We start from the raw sequence: 21456 nt of genomic DNA on the forward strand, positions 1-21456 counted from the left end.
GACCTCTTGTTTTGGTGTTCATTCCAAAAGTCGCAACTCATCTTATCTCTTTCTGCCCCATCTTCTTCGTTCCTCTCTTCTTCTTCTTATTCTCTCCCTCGTTGGAGCTTTGATTAGGGCTCTAAATCAAATAAAATTTTTATTAGGGGTTTTTCCTTTGATTAGGGCTTGAATCAAATTTCTTTGATTAGAGATTCTTATAGTTAATTTAATTATGACTTTTCGTGTATTTGATCGTGACTGTTTTTCTTTGAATATCTTTGATTAGAGTTTTCTTGTAATTTAGGGTTTTTTAGTTTATTTATGACTTTTTATAGTTAATTTTATTAAGGCTTTTCTAGTATTTGATGAGGGTTGTTTTTCTTTGATTTTCTTTTATTAAGGTTTGAATTAGAGTTTTTTACATTTTTTATTATGATTTATTTATGTTTTCTTTGATTTTATGGCTGATTTATAGTTTATTTTTCTTGTAGTTTAGGAATTTTTGGTTTATTTATGTTTTTTTTTTGCATTTTAGGGGTCTATAACTTATTTATGTTTTTTGCATTTGTATATAAAAATTTAAGAATTTTTATTTTTTTTCTCAAATTACCCAAATTTTAACATTTTCTTCTTACTTGGATCCAGTTTGAGATCCATATTTGGGCTAAAATCCACAACTTTTTGATAAACTTTCATCATTAGATCCAATATGACACCGATTAAAGCATTTATATATCAAAAAAATATCAATTTTTATTTTTCTCAAATTACTTATATTTTTTAGTATTTAGATCCAATTTTAGATCTATATCCAGCGCTAAAATCTATAATAAACATGTTAAAACATGGATAATGATGTGACAAATCAGGTTGTATGATACAAAATGAAGTTACCAGACCCCTTATCCATGTGTGTCCATGTTGTCTGTACAATGTAAATCAAACAAACAAAAGAAACACTTTTGTGAATGGTCAAAACAAATGCTGGATGGAGTACAGTTACAAAACTGATAGAAAACGTGTGTTCTATCTGTTTTGTTCATTGGTTCCTTCCAATCTGTCTCAAGCCATCAAACATACCCTTAGGGCATGTTTGATGGCTCGTCCTGTGCGTTGCACTGGATGAAATAGACGTTTAGAACATTTTTTTTAACAAACATTAGACCGGGCAGACGGCGTTTTGTGCGTCCGCCGCATCCAATATACAGTGTAATTGTGCGTACACCATTATCTATCCATCGTCTGTATTTTTTTTTTCTTTCCCGATTTTCTGTTGAATTTTTTCATCCATGTGTTAAGGGTCTTTGCATACAGAAACAGCCATCAGCAGGTCACAATCTTCCCTATCAGTCGTCTTCGTCTAGATGGCACCCATTCATGCATCCACCCATTGGTTCATCAGCCTTCTTAACTCTCACATGTATGCCCAGCCATTGGAGATGATTTTTCTAATATGATTTGTATATAAGGGGATACAGAACAGGAGTCAAAATGGAGTATTCATGTGACATAGTTGTTGGATCATTTTTCGGATCACACAGGTTCACAATCGTCATCATGATATAAAACACGAAATAAATAAAGAAATTCAGCAGTGTAAATAGCATGATTAACAGACGACCGAAACAGCAACAGGGAGCAATAGTCACCTGAACAACAAAGGGGTTGTTCTTCTTTGAATTTCTCTCCCTTCTTTGTTACACCTAACAATAGTCACCCACCAATATGGTTGACCCCATTGGATAGCTTGTTCTGTGTAATGATAAGCATGCCATACTCATAACAATGACCGCTCATTGGTTGTAGTTACCTGCATCAGATGCCTCATTTTTGTGCACTTTCCGATCTTTTACTCTATTTAGTACTCCATTTTTTTGTTCTGATATTAAAAAACTGACGAATTTTAGTATGTTATATTGGTTAACCCACAGATGATCAGCCTTTTTTTGTGTTTCTTTTTATGAAGGTGAGATTTTTCACTAAAAAAGGGCAAGATTTAATTCAAGAATTGAAGTGAAATCACTGATCTTCAAGATTAATCTTCCATGATGTTAGTCTGATTTGAGTCATATAAATCATTAGGACTGAAGAGCTGACACTATCTGCCTGCTCCATTTTTTTACAATGAAAAAGCTTATTGTCAATATGTTGGATATTACAATTCCGTGAAACAATTTTTTCAAATCGCCTACTTACCAGTTTTGCTGGTAGTTATTGGGGTACTTGCATTGATTGCTTCTAGGTGCTGTCATTTATTAGTGTTATGCCGGGTTAAAGTTAGTGATAATTGTTTGTATGTACAAATGACTTAGCAAACTGTTTTTTTCTTTATGGAACTGACACCATGGATGTGATCTGCATCCTCTTTTTAGTAGGAAGTGGCTTTTGAATCACTGGAATCAAACCTATGTACAGGATTTTCTGTCATGTTTTGTGGATTTTATAATTTGGTAAAAGTATGTGTAGATGTTTTATGTGGATTGTAGTAATGAACTAGATATTTTTGTTAATCAGATATTCTGTATGATTTATGGTCTCCAGCCATGACTGTGAGTTCCATCTGTATCAGCATTCTTTCCATGCTCTCAAGCTCTCCTGCAAAGGTTCTACTCAATTGTATTCTCTATAGCCATAAAAGTCTCAATACTCTTTTTCTTTCCTAACTGTAAGGTTTCTCATTTTTTATATAGAAATGCCCCGTGGACAATGACCCCTATGTGAAGAACTGCCACAATAGTAGATCACCAAAGGAGACAAGATGGTGGTTCCATGACGACAAAGTGTAGATGATGTGCAAGCAATTATCCTTCAGGCCATAAGCTTAGTAACTTTATTTCAAACTGCATACTGCTTGTTCTTCTGCAGTCTGAGTGTGTTTGGGAATGCACATGTTCCTGGTATTTGTAATGGAGAACAATGTATTTAGCAAACAAGTCCTTGTTAAGTAAAAAATAATGCTTATCTTGGTAAATGGAAGTATCACTACAATATCCGGGTTGGTCATGCTTTTTGAGTTTTCATGATATCGAGCTGTGTTTGGCTATTTGTCCTTAAAGCGCCATTCTCTGCTGTAGACCTTTTTGTTAGGAAGATTCATAGCAGTTCTATCTCTCACGTATAAGATTTCAGGATTAATGTTCTTTTATATAATATCGGCCATGAATGTTGTGAAAAAAGTTGATGTTTTTTTATATAAAAATTATTCAGCAAACAAGTTCACACATCCATCTGGGTCACCTGGTTTGAGCAATGTCACATGTTGGTACCAGAATTTTTACCACGAGAGAAAATCTTGCAGTGAGAAAAAATCTTGCAAAAATATTCATCGTCATCGTCAAGCTTTATCCCAACTACATGAGGTCGGCTTTGCGGATCTTATTTCTCTATTCATATCATTTTTTACTGCCTTTATACAAGTCTACAATGGCCTTCTTCCTTTTCTAGTTTCTTCTACTTGTATCATAACAACCTTTTGCACAAGATTCATATTAAATCTTTGTGTTGAAACCATCTTAAATAACATTAACTTATTTTCTTTTATTAGTCTGACTCCTAGACACATTTTAACATTTGAGGCAAAAATACGCTTCAAGATCTATATTCGGGGCAAAAATCCTATTTGAGATCCTTATTTGGAGCAAAAATTCATATTCGGGGCAAATAACTCATTTGAGATCCATATTTGGGGGCAAAAATCCAATTTCAAATCCATATTCAAGGCAAAAAATCATGATTTTAGATATAATTTCGTAATTTGATCCATATTTGGGCAAAAAACCATAATAAACTTGTTAAAACATGTAAAGTGGTGGATGGATCGGGTCATACAATCCAAAATAAAGTAATTCGGCTCATTATTCATGATTGTTCAAGTTGTCTGCACGTCGTCATCAAACAACAAACATTTGAAACATAGCATTTGAGTACAATCAAAACAAACGTTGAACTTAGAACAGTTGTCACAGAACAAACAGAACCAATGTTCTGTTCCGTTCTTTTTGTTCATTTCGTCCAACCTTGGACAAGCCATCAAACATACCCTTAATAACTAAAGGATCAAGCAATGAACGTTTTTGAGTTAAAAAGTCTGCTAACCAGTGGGCATGTTTTTTCCCTGGGAGCAAAGGGTAAGCCAGCATAGTTTTACGCTGTCAGGACAACTTTCGTAATTATAGCAGTCAAAGTCGGTGCGGCTAAGTTTCTGAGCCTGGGTTGGTTTCTCCCTGCAAATCTAAAAAAAGTGAGCGTGCCCTTTACCTTATGCTCTCTCCCTCTCCACTAAAAAGGGCCCATAGGTAAGGAGCCAAGCACGAGGGAGTGGGTTTGGGTCAAAAACGTTTTCCAATTAGAGGACTCTCTCTCTCTCTCTCTCTCTCTCTCTCTCTCTCTCTCTCTATATATATATATATATATATATATATATATATATATATATATATATATATATAGCACAAGGCACGATTGGACATTAATGTGCATGGTTTTACTTAGCGAAAAAGTGTACTTGACATTTTATATGATATGAAATGATGAGAGATTTTAGTGGGTATGGCTCAAGAAAAAGAAAAGTTTTGAAAATGGAAGAAAAGCATGGAACTGGTACCAAAGGTTTTAGATTGTGGTATAAATTATATCTAGAATATGTTTATTACTAGTTAATGAGCCTGGACCCACCGAGTTGAGCCGATCACCTGGTGTCCGTGTTCAGGTTTGCCAAATTTATTTTACGATTTCGAACAAGCTCTTTACAAGTTGAACATTTAGCTGAACTACTGGTGGCTCGTATTGTTTGCCAGCTACTTGAATTGAAAAATCAAATTTTATTAAATGCAGGAATATAAAATTAGTTTATGCCATTAAAATTACATAACAAGAGATAGTAGAGGTGAAATAGGGCAAGGAGTGTGGACCTGTTCGGATATTTTATTTGGCCTTGTATAAATTTTTAATAAAATCTACTTATATTCTAACATGACATCCATTATGTTAGTTTTGGTATTGAATGCAACTATGGGTGATGCAAGATCTTATCTTAGCTTTTACCAATTTTTGTTGTAGGATGAGCTTTTCTAAAAACTTATATAAGTTATGTTAATTTCGACATGAAAAAACAAAAAAATCCAACCTTAAAAATTTGGACACACTGCTTTTGATGCCTCACACATAAGCTAGGGGTAAATCTTGAGTAAGTTGGGGTGATGATGTTTGCAGGCAAAGCTATGATTACTAATATATACTAACAATATGCTTTAAAAATCAAATAGGTATTCTAAAGTGTACGTTTTATAATTGATTTCATCATTTTGATTTGGGAATTTATTAACTAAAATTAAGCATTTATTAATGGAATCAAGCTTAATGATAATTAAAAAAAAGAGCACAAAAAAACCTTAAACCCCTAATTAAACATTCATGTCATTTAGAAAAATCCAAATCAATGTCCTAAATCCTAAAAAATCATAAAATTACTTTAATTGAAAAAATAAACTCTTAATATTCTAACTAAAGTCAAGCATTCATTATTCATAGTGCCATGCTAATGTTAATTAAAAAAACATAAAAACCACAAATAAACATTTATACCATTAAAAAAAACTAAATCAAAACCCTAACAAATATCATACATTATGGTAATTGAAAAAGAAAACAAACAAAACCTCTAAAATCTAAACCCTATCAAGCATCCATATTCATGGAAATTATTAATTTAAAAAATAAAAAGAAAAAGAAGTCAGGGTAGTGTCTAGTGGGCAGAGACTCGTGCCTTATAGTCCATTGGTCCGTCCAATTCCATGAGAGAGAGAGAGAGAGATCAGCTTCCTATCTACTATTTATCCTTCCTCCAGTGATTATGTTGTCAGTTTTCAAAAACGCCCTTTATGGTTGGCAGCATGGCTCAATCGCTTGGTCTATAAGTGAAACACTTGATTACTTGTATGTGCTTGAAGCGAACATTCACCATATGTAGGGAACGGCGGGCAGTGGTCCGTCAAGAGTGAGGAGAAGTTGGTCAAAGGCATTTTGGTTCAAGGTGGGCAATGCCCAGCATGACCCGAAACCCTTATTGGTAGGGATGGCAGTGGGGCGGGCGGGGCGGGGGACAAGGTCTCCACCCCCGCCCCGCCTCAAGATTAGAACCTCCATCCCCGCCTCCATCCGTGCGGGGATGGATTTTAACCTCCACTCCCGCCTTCATCCCCATTTCATGTCCTCCATCCCCGGTTCAAACAGGGATGAGGCGGGGCGGGGCGGGGATGAGGAGGGGAAAAGTGGCAGGGACAGGGCGGGACGGGGATGAGGCAGGGACGGGGCGGGGCAGGGAAAAGGGTACGTCCATCCCCGCCTCCATCCCTGAACGGGGATGGATTTTAACCTTCGTCCCCACCTCCATCCCCGTTTCATACCCTTCATCCCCGGTCCAAACGGGGCGAGGCGGGGTGGGGCCCCGCTTTCCTCCGGTCCACTGCCATCCCTACTTATTGGGGATTTTCAAAGTAAGGGTGGGCTTTTAATTGGCTTCACCCTTAGTTGTTTGTCATCTTTTGTTTTCTCAGAAGTAGAGTTTTCTAAAGATGAAGACTTTAGAAGATTGACCTACATGACAATATGGAGATATCGCCCAAGGACTCGATAGAAAATAGTGAAGCATGTGGTATAAATGCTTGCAGTAGACCCGATATTGTTTCTCTATCAATTAGGCAAATTGATATGTGTGGCAGGCAGGTACCACTATTAAGAGAATGATTGATAATCACACATGTTGGTAGTCTTTGAGATATGATTGACTATGAGAACTTTGGTCTTAGATAATAAATGTGACCTATATTTGTATTGTATGTCTATGTACGTGTTGAGCAAAACTTTTTTTATGCACATAATGATAACTAGCGTGAGCTGATTATATTAAAGTCAAGCCTCTAATATATCTTTCAATGTGGTTCTAGTTAGTACACTACTAAATGTGCATAAATTGAGTCAAAGTTATGATTTGCAAAAATAAGTTTTTTGTAATTTGAGTTCATTTTTTAATGAAAGACTGAAGTCTCGTGCTCTATAAATAAAGAGTCTCAACCTAAGGAGAAGCAATGAAAAAATCTATATAAATAACTAAGAGGCAAGCCCAAGTCTGCCCCATTTGGTGTGCTCATAAATCTATGGTGAATAAAAAAGTTTGAGTTCAATTCTTTTTGTACGGTGATTCAAGTTAAAGTAAGTTAATCTAGCTTTCTGCTTTTTTTTTTCAATCAACATGCATTTGTGAGCTTTGGTTGGTGGCAAGGTATGCCTTCTCTTTCTTTCTCTTTTGATGTTATTATCAATTTATATATTATTTCTTAAAATATTTGTGTGGATCTTATACCTATATTTGGGTTAGATTATAACCCAAAATCGAATAGCATTTGACACAGCCAATTTGCGAAAGCCATAACATTGCAATTTTATATCAGAATTCTATGATTAAAGCTTATTCAATTATCTATTTTTTTAAGCAAAAAAAATTCCTTCTCTTTTATGTTTGAAATTGCATGACAAACAAATGGTTTCTGTTTTACTAGAATCAATTTCTTATTTAAATAAAATTGATCTTTATTATAATTACATGTTTATTTCTAATTATAAATATAAATTATTTGAAACTTGATTCATCCAGTTATGTTTAGATAATTCAGTTAATTATTTATTATCTCATATATTAATTTAGAATATTGATTTGATCATGAAGATTTCATTTGTATATTTAATGTGATGTGTCATATGGATCATATACAAAGTGTATAACTCATCTCATTACTATAATTATTTTAGATAAAAAAATAGATATGATTGTTTTTCATAAAACAAAGTAATAAATTTCTATACTTAATTGCAATCATTTGTAAATATGTAAAATTGATTTAGAATATTTATTATAGTATTTAAAATTTATAAAGTTTATAAGTTATTTTTAGTACATACCTTGACCTACCATATTTTTCAACATGACCATATTTACCAGAAAACGAAATGGATGCAAGAAGGAGAAGTGAGAAGCAAGTGTTAACAAGTAATATAAAGCGAGAAGTTGAAAGCGATTGTGAAGCTATCATGCGCATGAAAAACAAAAAAGAAAACAAATAAGAAGCGATATGAAGTCCAAGCATAAGCAAATAAGAAATGACATGAACCCAAGTATAAAAATGATATAAAAATCAATATTCAAGCTTGTTATAAAAAATATATTATTTTTAAATATGAAAAACATATAAAGTGAAAGGAAAGCAAGTGAAAAGTGACAAGCAGAGAGGAAAACATTAAAGAAGTAAAAGATAATCGATTTGGGAAATGAGAAGGAAGTGATCTTCCTACTAAAAAGAATCGAGTTTCTCATATTTCAAGAGTGACTTTCCCAAAGCTTTCCCTCCTTTCAGAGAAACGAGGAGTTTTCCGCTTTCGAAGCGAGCTTGTCTATGTAAGAAGAAGCTTCTGATAACTATGGTGTGGACATAAGATGAACACCAACATGGTCCCCTGCACATGTCATCTGAGTGGCAGCAGGCCTGGGGAGAAGCTGCTGACCTCTTCGTCTCAGGTTTTTCTCGAGTGTGCGGATCTCGTCTATCAATGGGCTCTGTAAGGGATTGCGTATCGGGAACCTTGCCATTAAAAAAAGGATGAACACCAGCATGGTCCCCTTATCAAGCCATGTAAAAAAACGTCAACCAAGTTTGTGGCCATCTGGATTCCAGCAGTTCCTACCAAATATACCCTCGGATGCACTTCAACAACCACCTGAAAACTTTTTCTATCTTATGGTGTCAAGCATTCCTAGAAGCTAGTTAATTATACGTTACATATTAATATATATATATATATATATATATATAAAGTATGCAATGTCAATATCTCGGACATGACTAATATCTATGCGAGCTGCATGTTAATTGTTAGATGCATGATCAGATCCCGTTCCACATAGATTCGATAGAATACGGGTTTAATAATAAAAATGGAGGGGCCAGTTTAGAATTCAGGTTACATGATTACGATACAGAGCTGGGTATGGATTATGAAATTTCATACCAGACAAAGGTCCAAGCCAAGCTCCGAATAAGATTCACAATTTTTCAACACTACAAAATTCTGTACTATTAACTGTGGTTAATGCTAAAAAAATTGTAGTAAATACTTTTTAACTACGGCCAATGCTCGTAGTGGATAGTACCATGCTAATACTATTATTAATTACGGCCCATGGCCGTAGTTAATGGTAAAAAAAACAAATAAATAACCATGTAGCAAAGCATGCAGTTAAATAACCATTACATTAGAATCTACAAAGTGGAACACACAGCACCATTTACAAAATATCAGTCCCAAGGGAGAAAATGTACAAGCTATTCTCAATGCAAATACTATACTCAGTTCTTATGTATCTAGATTTAACATGTTCAGAAAACAACAAAAGCTCTGATATGCAAGCTAAATTAATTAAGACCTAGTTTCTGACAGCATAAGAACCATCTAACAAACAACATAATAAACAGCCCCTGAAACAGAAAATTCCTTTAACTCAATTCAGCCTTAACAAGAGCTTTGATATGAAAGCTAGCCATTAATACCTCATGAAACAGAGATGCATGAATGCTACTGAAAAAACAACCAAGAATCAACTTTCCATCGCACCCACTAATGACCAAAATTTTCTATCTAAAATAGAAAATACAATTCACCCGTGCTTGTGCATGAAGTGGCAAGCCATGAGAAAGGAATGAAGGGAAAGAGCTAGGAGAATGACATAAGATGGCACTAACAAATGATTTGATTATGATAACACCTGCAGGCTCAGCACTCTGCAAAGACCTGCTAGTGGCATCAACTCACTATGTATATGTTATATACCACTAAATCCATACAGGTTATTTTCTTCCTATAGGTGAGAAGCTTGACCCACTAAAAACCATGTACCTTCTGACTGTTCGAACACAAGGGAATATACCAGCTGCAAATATGGCTGAAGTACAAGATGAACCCAACTCAAGAAACACATAATCCAATTTGTAGTCATTAAGTACATAATCACTTCCACAATGCTTAAAAATGCATGTGACTGCTTAATAGGAGTATAGGACACACTGTTGGCGATCACCCTGTGAAAACAAATAGACAGGGAGTGTACCTTGATTCGCCATTGATCGTGTAGGTGATTCGGCGTTCTCCTCAGCCGGTCGACGCCCACAATGAGCCCAGGCCTTATGTCGACGGTGAGCAGGACCCTATTCTGCTTTAAGCTTGAATGCAGAAGTGAGTTTGGGCAGGATATGGCTATGAACTCTCATCATCTTCATAGCCCCTAATCCCATATTTATAATGGAGAATTGGGCAGTTACGTGAATGTGGTCTCTCCACATTCACGTAACTCCCACCCACTACCTCCATCATCCAGTCACTTACGTGACCCACTAACATGGTGTCAAACCGGGTCAGACTGCGGGTTGGACCCGTAACCCATAATGTCCAACATTCTCCCACTTGACCCATTGACACTAAAAGTGTACTAAATCGAGGTGTATACCGTTATCTCGATTTAATTCTTCATGTGGGTTCACATGCCACCCTTTATCACAAGGATGAATCGTATGAGTCAAGGATATGAACACCCCTTTATGAAATGTCATATTTTCTTGTACTACACTACAATTCACCTTCAGTGCTTAGGCATGTAAAGAAATTATCTTTATGAATAGGTTGGTCTCTCACCTATTCTATTGGTCCTTTAATATTGTTATTCTGCTATTCTCTCTAACCCATATGAGAGATTCTTTATGCAAAATCAACAATAACACAAAACTTTAGAGAATCAAAACATAAACACAAATGTGATTACATAATGTATTGTCATACATCAGAAGGAATCAAAAAGACCCATCCCCTTTACATGTTGGGAATACAATCCCGGTGCTAGCCCTTTAGTAAGGGGATCCGCAGTCATTTCCTTCGTCCCAATTGTATCAATACATACCAGATGATTCTCAGTCCTTTCTTTAACAACAAAATATTTTAACTCCATGTGTCGACACGATGTTGAGCTCTTGTTGTTATTTGAAAAGGACACGGTTGCTTCATTATCACAAAAAATCTTTAGTGGTCTCTCAATAGAGTCCACTATACCAAGACCCATAATGAAGTTCCTTATCCAAATGGCCTGTGACGAAGTCTCATATAGAGCAATAAATTCCGCCTCCATGGTATGAGCAGCAGTGGTAGACTGCTTTCCGCTTCTCCATGAGACAACACCACCCGCTAGAAGGAAAATGTATCCAGTAGTGGATTTTCTACTGTCAATACACCCTCCTAAGTCCGCATCAGAGTATCCAACGACCTCTAGGTGGTCAGCTTTCCTGTAGATCAACATATAGTCTTTCGTTCCTTGTAAATAGCGCATGACCTTCTTTGTTGCCTTCCAGTGCGCAATGCCTGGATTTGACTGATATCTACTAAGCATTCCCACAACAAATGTTATATCAGGTCGAGTGCAGGTCTGCGCGTACTGTAAACTCCCAACTGCTGAAGCATATGGGACAGCATCCATCTGAGCCTTCGCAATATCATCCTGAGGACAGTCCTTCAAGCTCAATTTATCCCCTTTCACTATAGGTGTCGAACTAGGAGAACAATTCTCCATCCCATATCTTTTAAGAACCTTAAGGATATAGGATTTCTGAGATAGGCCAAGGACACCTTTAGTTCTGTTACGACGGATCTCGATTCCAAGGACATAAGTGGCCTCACCCATGTCTTTCATATCGAAATGAGAGGAAAGAAAGTCTTTTGTTTCATGTAAAAGACTCAAATCATCAGTTGCAAGAAGAATATCGTCAACATATAAAACCAAAATTATGAACTTACTCCCACTAGTCTTAATGTAAATACACTAATCAACAATGTTTTCAGTGAATCCAAAGTTCATTATTACCTGATTGAACTTCTTATACCACTGGCGGGAGGCCTGTTTAAGTCCATAAATTGACTTATTCAATTTGCAAACTAAGTTATTTGAGTCATCTATATTGAAAACCAGGAGGTTGTTGCATGTATACCTCCTCATCCAGATCCCCATTCAGGAAGGCAGTTTTCATATCCATCTGATGCAGCTCTAAATCAAAATGAGCTATGAGGGCCATGATTATTCTTAATGAATCTTTAGTTGAGACAGGAGAAAAAGTCTCATTATAATCAATGTCCTCTATCTGTGTGAAACCTTTTGCAACAAGCCTAGCCTTGTACCTCTCCACATGACCTTTAGAGTCTGTTTTGGTTTTGTAAACCCATTTACAACCAACAGGTCTAACTCCATCAGGTCGAGGTACAAGATCCCACACTTGGTTCTTTGCCATAGAGTAAAGCTCTTCTTTCATGGCATTAATCCAATGTGTTGATCTTTCACTTTCAATGGCTTCTGCGAATGTGAAGGGATCTTCATCAATGTCTATGAAATCATTTGACTCTTGTAAATACACCACATAGTCTGGATGGATAGCAGATTTCCTAATTCTGGTGGACCTCTATACAGGTGCTACAGGTGGGTTAAAATGAACCTATGTATCCTGTTGTTGTTGTATATCCTCATCAACAACCGGATCTAGTTGGGATTGATGTTCATTGACTGGACTTTCTCTTATATTACTCGAAGGAACAATGATAGATAAAGTCGGGTCATTATCCTTAGCAGGTGAGAAACCTGAATCCTGCATTTCCTCAAAATTAATATTTTGAGATGCATCTATCCCAACAGAACCATTTTCAAGAAATCTTGCTTTATGTGTTTCCACTATCTGTGGTGTATGAGATAGACAATAAAACCTAAAGCCTTTCGATCTTTCTGGATAACCAATGAAGAAACCACTAGTTGTCCTAGGATCAAAAGCTTTTATATGTGGGTTATACAATTTAGCTTCTGCTGGACATCCCCATATGTGCATATATGACAAAGAAGGTTTTCTACCTGTCCATAACTCGTAAGGAGTCTTTTGAACAGCCTTCGTAGGAACCTTATTCAAAATATGCACTGCAGTCCTAAGAGCTTCACCCCACAAGGTCAAAAGAAGATTTGAGTGATTCAACATCGCTCGAACCATTTCTTTAAGCGTACGGTTTCTTCTTTCAGCTACACCATTCTGATAAGCACTATCAGGCATGGTATACTGAGGTACAATGCCTTCCTCTTTTAGAAACCGCGTTAATGGACCTTACTTTTGTCCCATCTCAGTGAAACGACCATAATATTCGCCACCTCTATCTGACCTGACAACCTTAATAACTTCACCGGTTTGTTTCTCTACTTCTTTCTTGAAGTCCTTAAAAACCTGAAAGACTTCTGATTTTTCAGATAATAAGTAGAGATACATATACCGTGAGTAATCGTCTATAAAGGTGACAAAATACTTTTCACCCGTATAACACGGTGAAAAAGGGCCGCAGACATCCGTATGCACTATTTCTAACTTTCCATTGCTGCGTTTGGCATCTTTCTTGTATGTGTTAGACTGCTTAGCCTTTATGCAGTCAACACATGGCTCTATATTCGTAAAATCAAGGGATCCAAGGATTCCCTCTTTCATGAGTCTTTGGACTCTCTCTTTCGAGATATGTCCTAACCTCCGATGCCAAAGCAAATAGGATTGATCATCCTTTAGACCACGTTTATTGCCAATCATTGTGTTCTCAATGGAGTGAGATTCCTGAATTTGGAGTTTGGTTCTTAATCGATACAAACCATCACACATATATCCAGAACCTATATTCATTGAATTTTTCATAATAATAAGTTCAGATTTTTCAAATTTAAACACAAAATCAAACTTATCAAGTTTTGAAATTGAAATTAGGCTCCGACTATAAGATGAAACATAAAATGTATCGACCAAATCCAACATGAATCCCGACTCCAACACAATTCTGCAGGTCCCAACTCTCTTGACATGTGAACGCATCTTATTTCCTGAGAAGATGCTTCTTTCATGCTCCGTTGGTTCCCTTTTGTTCAGAAATGCCTTTATTTTCGAGCCACTTCTTGAACTTCAAGCAGTCCACCTTCTTATGCCCTTTCTTTTTGCAGAAGAAACACTTTATAGAAGGGCCACCAAACTGGGATTTGGCTTTCGCCTGAGAGTTTGAACTCTCCCCAATGGCTCTCTTCTGATTCTTCTTTTTGAAGGAGCTTTTCTTTAGCCTCGACCTCTGTTTATCTTTATGAGAGGCCATATGTGCACTTGGCACCCTCTCACCCTTCAATCTCTCCTCTTCCTCAACACACTTACTCAAGAGGTCATTAAAAAACCACTCATCATTATGTGTGTTGTAGGAGATTTTAAAGGGTTCATACTCAGTAGGTAACGAGGTTAAGATCAGATGGACTAAAAACGAGTCAGAGATGGCGAACTTCATGTCATTCAGTTGAGTCGCAATATTCCTCATTTCCAAAATATGCTGTCGGATGTGACTATCACCAGCATATTTCATATACACTAATTTGGACATGAGGGTACTGACCCTTGCCTTATTAGAAGTGACGAACTGAGCCTCAATGGCTCCCAGAAATTCCTTCACAGTCCTACAGTGAGGAATTGCGCCTCGAATGTTCTTAGCCACCCGAGATTGCAAAAACAACAGGCTAAGTCTGTTCGAGCGCTCCCACTTCTCAGAGGCAGCCTTCTGATCAGTTGTACTCTGCTCTGTAAGAGTGGGAGGTTCGTCAATTCTAAGGGCCAGATCTAAATCCATATAGCCCAAAGTGAACAACACAATTTCTTTCCAATCAGAAAAATTCGATCCGTCTAAGATAGGGATACTACTAGAACCGTCGATATGGAAGGAACCTGATAAAAGGAACGAAAAACGGAAAGATGTTACTATTATTGCTCAAACGAGACTCGTGTTGAAAAGGTAAAAGTGAGACCCTTTATTTTCACCTTTTCTGAGACAAGCATAGTTGAGCCATTATCGTTTCACTTTGGTGAAAACGATAATACTCATGATTGCTCTGTCTCTTCAATTCCCAAGGAATTGACTTCAGTTGGTGAAACTAGTAGATCATGAATCCAGAGGCAATTCAGCACTGTACATTTGGGTACGAACATGCTTCATGGGCTGGAATGCATATCTACTATCACATCCTGTGTAAATTTGGAACACAACGACCTACCTTTGGGTAGAATCGATGTTTCATAAATTCACACACAATCATAATTACGAATCTTAATACGGTTCAAAGAATCCTCAATTAACACGACTCAGATCACTTTGGTGATTACATGAATCGGTTAATCAAAATCTTTTACCAAAAAATTTATTCGTATTATGGAGCACACCCATGCACACATTTTAATGCATGTATATTCATGACATAATATCACTTTATACTACAACAAAAATGCATAAACTAATTATCATAAATTTAGTCATAATTCATGCTTAAAATCATCATGCATAACTTAACCAACGCTAAATACATGAATTAACATGCATAAGTCATGCATTATTCAAAATAAAAAATTTATAAAGCATGAAAAATAACAAAAGTATGCTCATATGGGTAAAACTCAGGGTCATCATGTAGGAACCGGTCTAAAAACACTCAGAACCGGTCTGAAACCGCCCCGAACCGGTCATCTAAGGGTCCGAACCGGTTCTGAACCTTATAAATCGATACTTAATATGAACAAAAGTTCCATAAAACCCTATAACCGTATACCAAAATCCCTATATTTTTTTAGATCTATGAAAACAGGGTCTCAGCATCCCAGAACCGGTGAAAAACTGGAAAGAACCGGTCAAAAACGGCTCCGAACCGGTTCCGGAAGGGGTCGGATCAGAGTCCTGATCCGATTCAGTCTCAATAGTGTTTGGATCCTGTTTTATGGATCCAACCCAGTATCAAATGGGATCCGGGTCTGACCCGACCCATACTTAATACGGGTCAGACCCGGCCCAAACCAAAACCCGGGTTAGACCTGATCCGAAATAGGCCTGGGTCGGACCCGGTCCAAAATGGATACCGGGTTCGACCCGGTCCATCATGGACCTGGGTACGACCCGGTTCAGACCGGATACCGGGTTCGACCCGGTCCAACATGGACCCGGGTATTACCCGGTCCTATATGGACCCGGGTATGACCCGGTCCTCCATGGACCCGGGTATGACCCGGTCCACCATGGACCCGGGTATGACCCGGTCCTCCATGGACCCGGGTATGACCCGGTCCAAACCGGATACCGGGTTCGACCCGGTCCGAAAAGGACCCCGTGTACGACCCGGATAAAAACCGGATCCGAGTCCAACCCGGTCCTTAATGGCCCCGGATCGGACCCTATCCAAAATGGGTCCGGATTGGACCCGATCCGGTCCGATTTTAAAACTTAAACAAAAACCCGATGGTTTCTGTTTCAGTTTTAAGAAAACAGAAAAGGGGTTTTTTTGGTTTCCCCCTTTTTCCGGTTCCACGGCGAACCACGTCGCCGTCACGACGATCGGCGCAAATGCCGGCGACCTGCGTCACCCCACAGTGACGCCGGTGCGGCGTCAACCTCCCCGACAGAAGATGTCGCCCCACGGCGACGATGGTGGCTGCCATCCGATGGCTGAAGAGCACGGCAGCGCCTGCCAGTCCGGCGGCAGCCCCGACGACATCAGCAAGGATGCCGTCGGCCAGTGGCTGCCCCTCCACGTCGAAAACCCACGGCGACTACCCACCCCCTTCCCGGCGACAGGTAAGGGTTTTAAATTTTTTTTTTTTATTGTCGTCGGTTTCGCAGGTAACTCCGGCGATGAGGTGGGGTATCCAGGGCGCCGGCAAGACCGCCGATGACAGCTCTGCTGTTTTCCGGTAAAAGCCTCTCGCCCGATGACGAAAAAGGAAAAACAGAGAAAAAAGTGGGTTTTTAAACCCTTTTTCTACATCTGCCGGTTACAGAATCAGGCGACGGCTCCGGCGATATTCCCGACGACGGCAAAACCGACCACATGTATAAAAACGTACATTTTTTTTATGAGTTTTGCCTGAAACCATGAAACCGGGAATGTAATGTCGCCCTTTTCAGTGACATTTGCCGGTGAAGACAGACTGTCGCCCCACGGTGACAGTCTGCAGCAAATCGGTGGTTGTCGCCCCACGGCGACTCTACCGATGCCAAATCGCCCTACACGGCCACGCGCAGCGGAAATGCGTGGCAGTGGGCCCATAACCCAATGTTGGCGATCACCCTGTGAAAACAAATAGACAGGGAGCGTACCTTGATTCGCCATTGATCGTGTAGGTGATTTGGCGTTCTCCTCAGCCGGTCGACGCCCACAATGAGCCCAGGCCTTATGTCGACGGTGAGCAGGACCCTATTCTGCTTTAAGCTTGAATGCATAAGTGAGTTTGGGCAGGATATGGCTATGAACTCTCATCATCTTCATAGCCCCTAATCCCATATTTATAATGGAGAATTGGGCAGTTACGTGAATGTGGTCTCTCCACATTCACGTAACTCCCACCCACTACCTCCATCATCCAGTCACTTACGTGACCCACTAACATGGTGTCAAACCGGGTCAGACTGCGGGTTGGACCCGTAACCCATAATGTCCAACACACACCACAAGCAAAAAGCCAAAAGGTGAATGCCTAAAAGGCAAGCAAGCCAACAAATAATGGAGCACTATTAGAAATGAGGTGTTAATGCCGAGACCACTAGCCCATATGCATATAGACATTCAAATGTGCAAGGAAAGCGACCAGTCACAAATGCAACTCAGTGTTTGATATGTAAGCAACAAGCCTCAATCTCAATTAAGTTGCCCTTCATTAAAGTTGGTAAGAACATGCATGTTAAAGCCTGTAGCAAAGTCTACAAGTCACAAAGGAAAAGAGAAAATGGCCAAACTCCTAAGCTTTACTATATCAACTTGACAATTGGCAACCGTCATGTCATTTAGGGTGATAACAAACTCTAAAATTATTTGCAAACCCAAAGGTTGCCATGACAGAAGCAAAGACAAGGATACACTGCAAATCATTAAAACAATCAGAATTATAAAATTAGAGAGAAGATTCTTAGTTCATCAATGGATGAAGCTTTCCCATTTTCAAGTATCTGTTTTCTTCCCTCTCAAAAAAATATAGGGTAATATCAAATCCAGTAAATTCTAGGAGCTAATATTATGTAAATTTACCTAGATTCAATTGGACACAGCTTCAAACTCACCTATATCCTCTAGGGTTCTTCTACGTTGATCCAAATTTATTTATATATGACCCATTCAAAACAAACGATAGTAAGCCCATATGTGACAACACAAGGATCCAGCTATATGTGCCTGACTTTAATATCGTGAAGGTTTATGAAGTTCAATGTGGATGTCACTTGCGATTACTTGGAGCTGATTCATATCACATGGATAAGCAGGTTGCAACTAAGAGGGCCCGATTCAAACACAACTCTCTTTCTGTTTGGGTAAAGCTGCATGAGATTTTTTTTAGTTAAACTCCCTTCACCTTTTTTATTAATGAGCTAAGAACCTCAACAGTGTATTTTCATAATTAACACAAAGAATGAGAAGATTTTAGCAAGAAGATTAGCACGACTTCCGATTTGGCAGTTGCCATCTGTTGGATTTATTTTCCAAACTAAACAGCTAGTTCATGGCCTAGCTTTTCAACATATTTCTATTTTAATTATGGGAACATGGAATGTGCAAATTGTTACTCGCCTAACAATGAAATCACAGTACAAGGTGCTTTAAGGCCCTTTACACAAATGTCGGTATTACCTTAACAATACAACCAGACCTAAATAAGTTACACATTAGAGAAATCTCATTGCCAATAATTTTACAGAAATGACATTACTACCCTATGTATGTGTGTGTAATGTGCTTAGAAAATGAAATCTATATTGCCAAATAACCATTATCATCTGGATGGAAGTAAAATTCAGAGGTAACTTTTTGCACCTTGAGAAAGAAAAAACCCTTTAATTGCTGTCTAGAAGTTAATATAATACCTACAGAATCCAGCTACTGAAAGAGCATCTATACTGGACTTGGTTCCTCCAGCAACCATGACATCTGCATCTCCAAAGTGAATCATCCTAGCTGCATCCCCAATTTAAGTTGTAATAACCCATTCTGAATTGATACCCTAAAATCACCCTCACGATCAAATTCCTTCCTATCTCCAACCCCTGAACCCTAGAATCAACACAAGCCACCGCCCCATGCGCAGAACAACCCTACGGCCACCCTAATCGCTCAGAACGCCCGAACACGAAGGAGAAACAAAACCTCCGAAAAAATTTCACACAACTTTTTCCAGAGCGAAACTGTAACGCTGCCGCCATCTTGGGGCTGTTACGGGAAGAGGGGGAGTGTTACCCCTCTCCCTCGAAATGGAAAGTGGAGAGAGGGAGGAGGGAAACGTCTCCCCAATAAAGGAAACAGAGGGGTGAGGGGGGGTAACGGTTACCGTATAAAAGTCATGGGTTCTCCTCTCCCTTTTCTATCATTTTCGGCAAACCCTGAGAGAGAGACGCCACCGTCGGCCAGGTAAGTCCATGTTCCCTTTTCCATTTTGATTAAAAAAAAAGGACGTCGACAATAGCGCAGTTGCCAACAATTTATAGAGGCGCAGGGACAGGAAGGACCCTGTCTCTGCCACTCATATGGGTGGTGAAAACAGAGGGGTTCCCTCTGTTATCATAATCGGCAAAAAAAAAAGAAAGAACAAAGGGCAGGCAGCCGGCGGCAATCGGCAATTGTCGATGGTGCCACCTCATTCACGGTGGACTACAACAACCACAGACAACTTTGAGGTTGCCAGAGGCAGCACAACATAGAAGAGGGGGAGACAGAGAGCTCGAACCGGTGGGGGCAGGCAGACTCGGTCTGCACATGGTGGCAGAATGAGTCGGTCGTGCCGCTTGGTCTGGGCATGACCTAGACCGAGCCGAGTTAGTGAACGACCAAGATAACTCGGTCTGGGTGTGTCCAGACTGAGTTAGCAGAAAAATAAAATAAAATAACATGACAGACCGACTTGGTCTAGATAGACTGAGTCAGGCCTATATAATGACAGGCCGAGTCGGGTCTGAGTGGTGTAGACAGACCAACTCGGTCTCAATAGACCAACTCAAGTTTTGACAGACTGACTTGGTTTGAATAGACCGAGTCAGGTCTGATTGTATAGACCGACTCAGTTTGAATAAACCGAGTCAAACATGTTTTCTCGGTTGACTGGCTCGATTTGGATAAACCGAGCCTGACCTATAGTTTAAGTAGACTGACTCGGTCTGGATAGACCGAGTCGGATTCACTCTTGAGATAGACAGACTCGGTCAGGTTTTTAGAAAATGTATATATATATATATATATGCGTAAATGAAATTGGACGAGCACATAGAGCAGAGTGAAAATTGAGACGGCGAAAACCTCAATTTTCTCAATACAACTCAAATCTGGGTTTGTATCCAAGTTGGATCCAAACTCAAATTAAATCACGTATACCTAAAGTGGATCTAAAACTAGTTGGATATAGTTGAGTTAGTCCAAATCCAAGTCTTTTCCAACATTGATGTCATACTTGTGTCAAACCATCACGAAAATGTTTGGATCGGGCTCATCGGATTAAAGATCTAGTCACAGACTCACAGTTATAGTTGAAACTTAAAATGATCCGCTTTGGAATAAGAGTGGATCTGGATTCGAAATTCAATCAAAAGATCTAGATCTGAACTGTAATGGATGTGAATTAGGTGTGGTGTAAAGACGAAACAAATCAGAAAAAAATTATAGGAACCTAGGGGTGGTTGAAGAGTAAAAAGACCATTTTGCCCTCAATATGCTCAATTAGTAAACGAGGCATAATTTTGCACCCCAATGTCGGATTCAAGTGATTTTTGGATCCTTGGATTTTTCTCTTCAAGTAGGGTCCATTAGCATGGGATGTAATGACAAGCCCTAAAAGAATGAAGTTAGAGTTTGGCATTAAACCCAGGGGTATTTTCATATTTTTTCATAAAAAATGAGACTTTAAATGATGATACTGAATATTCGTCTATTTCATATCAAAATTTGAGAGAAGGCTAAGGTTATTCCTTAGAGTTAGAATTTAAGCATTTCAAGTAAGTTAACATTCACAAATTCCTCCTTAGTTAAATAATATACATGATGATTAGTATGGGCATTATGCATTATGATTCCATATGTTTTTAGTGTGCTAGTTTTATTTTATTTTGAATTGAACAATTGTTTAGCATGTTTAGGATATCATAACCTTGATGTTATGTATAATGCTTAAATGAGATGATACATGTTACATGTTTGTTGAATTATGATATGATTTAAATTATAAATGTATTTTGTGTAGAGATAATCATGACATTACTGCATGTAAAAGATTGATGTATGATTTTGAGACATGAGTGTAGAGTTTCAGAGTTCCGAGATATGAGTTGTTT

General features: G+C 38.5%; 1 protein-coding gene across 1 annotated transcript in view; it reads left to right on the top strand.

Moving 5' to 3' along the window:
• Positions 1-16848, top strand: part of LOC149831651 (indole-3-pyruvate monooxygenase YUCCA1-like) — a 46231-nt gene extending 29383 nt beyond the window's left edge. The window contains exons 5-6 of the mRNA XM_090013058.1: positions 16409-16685; positions 16774-16848. Of these exons, the coding sequence (XP_089869184.1) occupies positions 16409-16685; positions 16774-16848 (352 nt within the window). The remainder of the gene's footprint in view (positions 1-16408; positions 16686-16773) is intronic.
• Positions 16849-21456: the final 4608 nt, after the last annotated feature.

This window comes from Nuphar pumila, chromosome 7 (genome assembly GCF_984573655.1).
Source record: "Nuphar pumila chromosome 7, dmNupPumi1.hap1.1, whole genome shotgun sequence".
Lineage (NCBI taxonomy): Eukaryota > Viridiplantae > Streptophyta > Magnoliopsida > Nymphaeales > Nymphaeaceae > Nuphar > Nuphar pumila.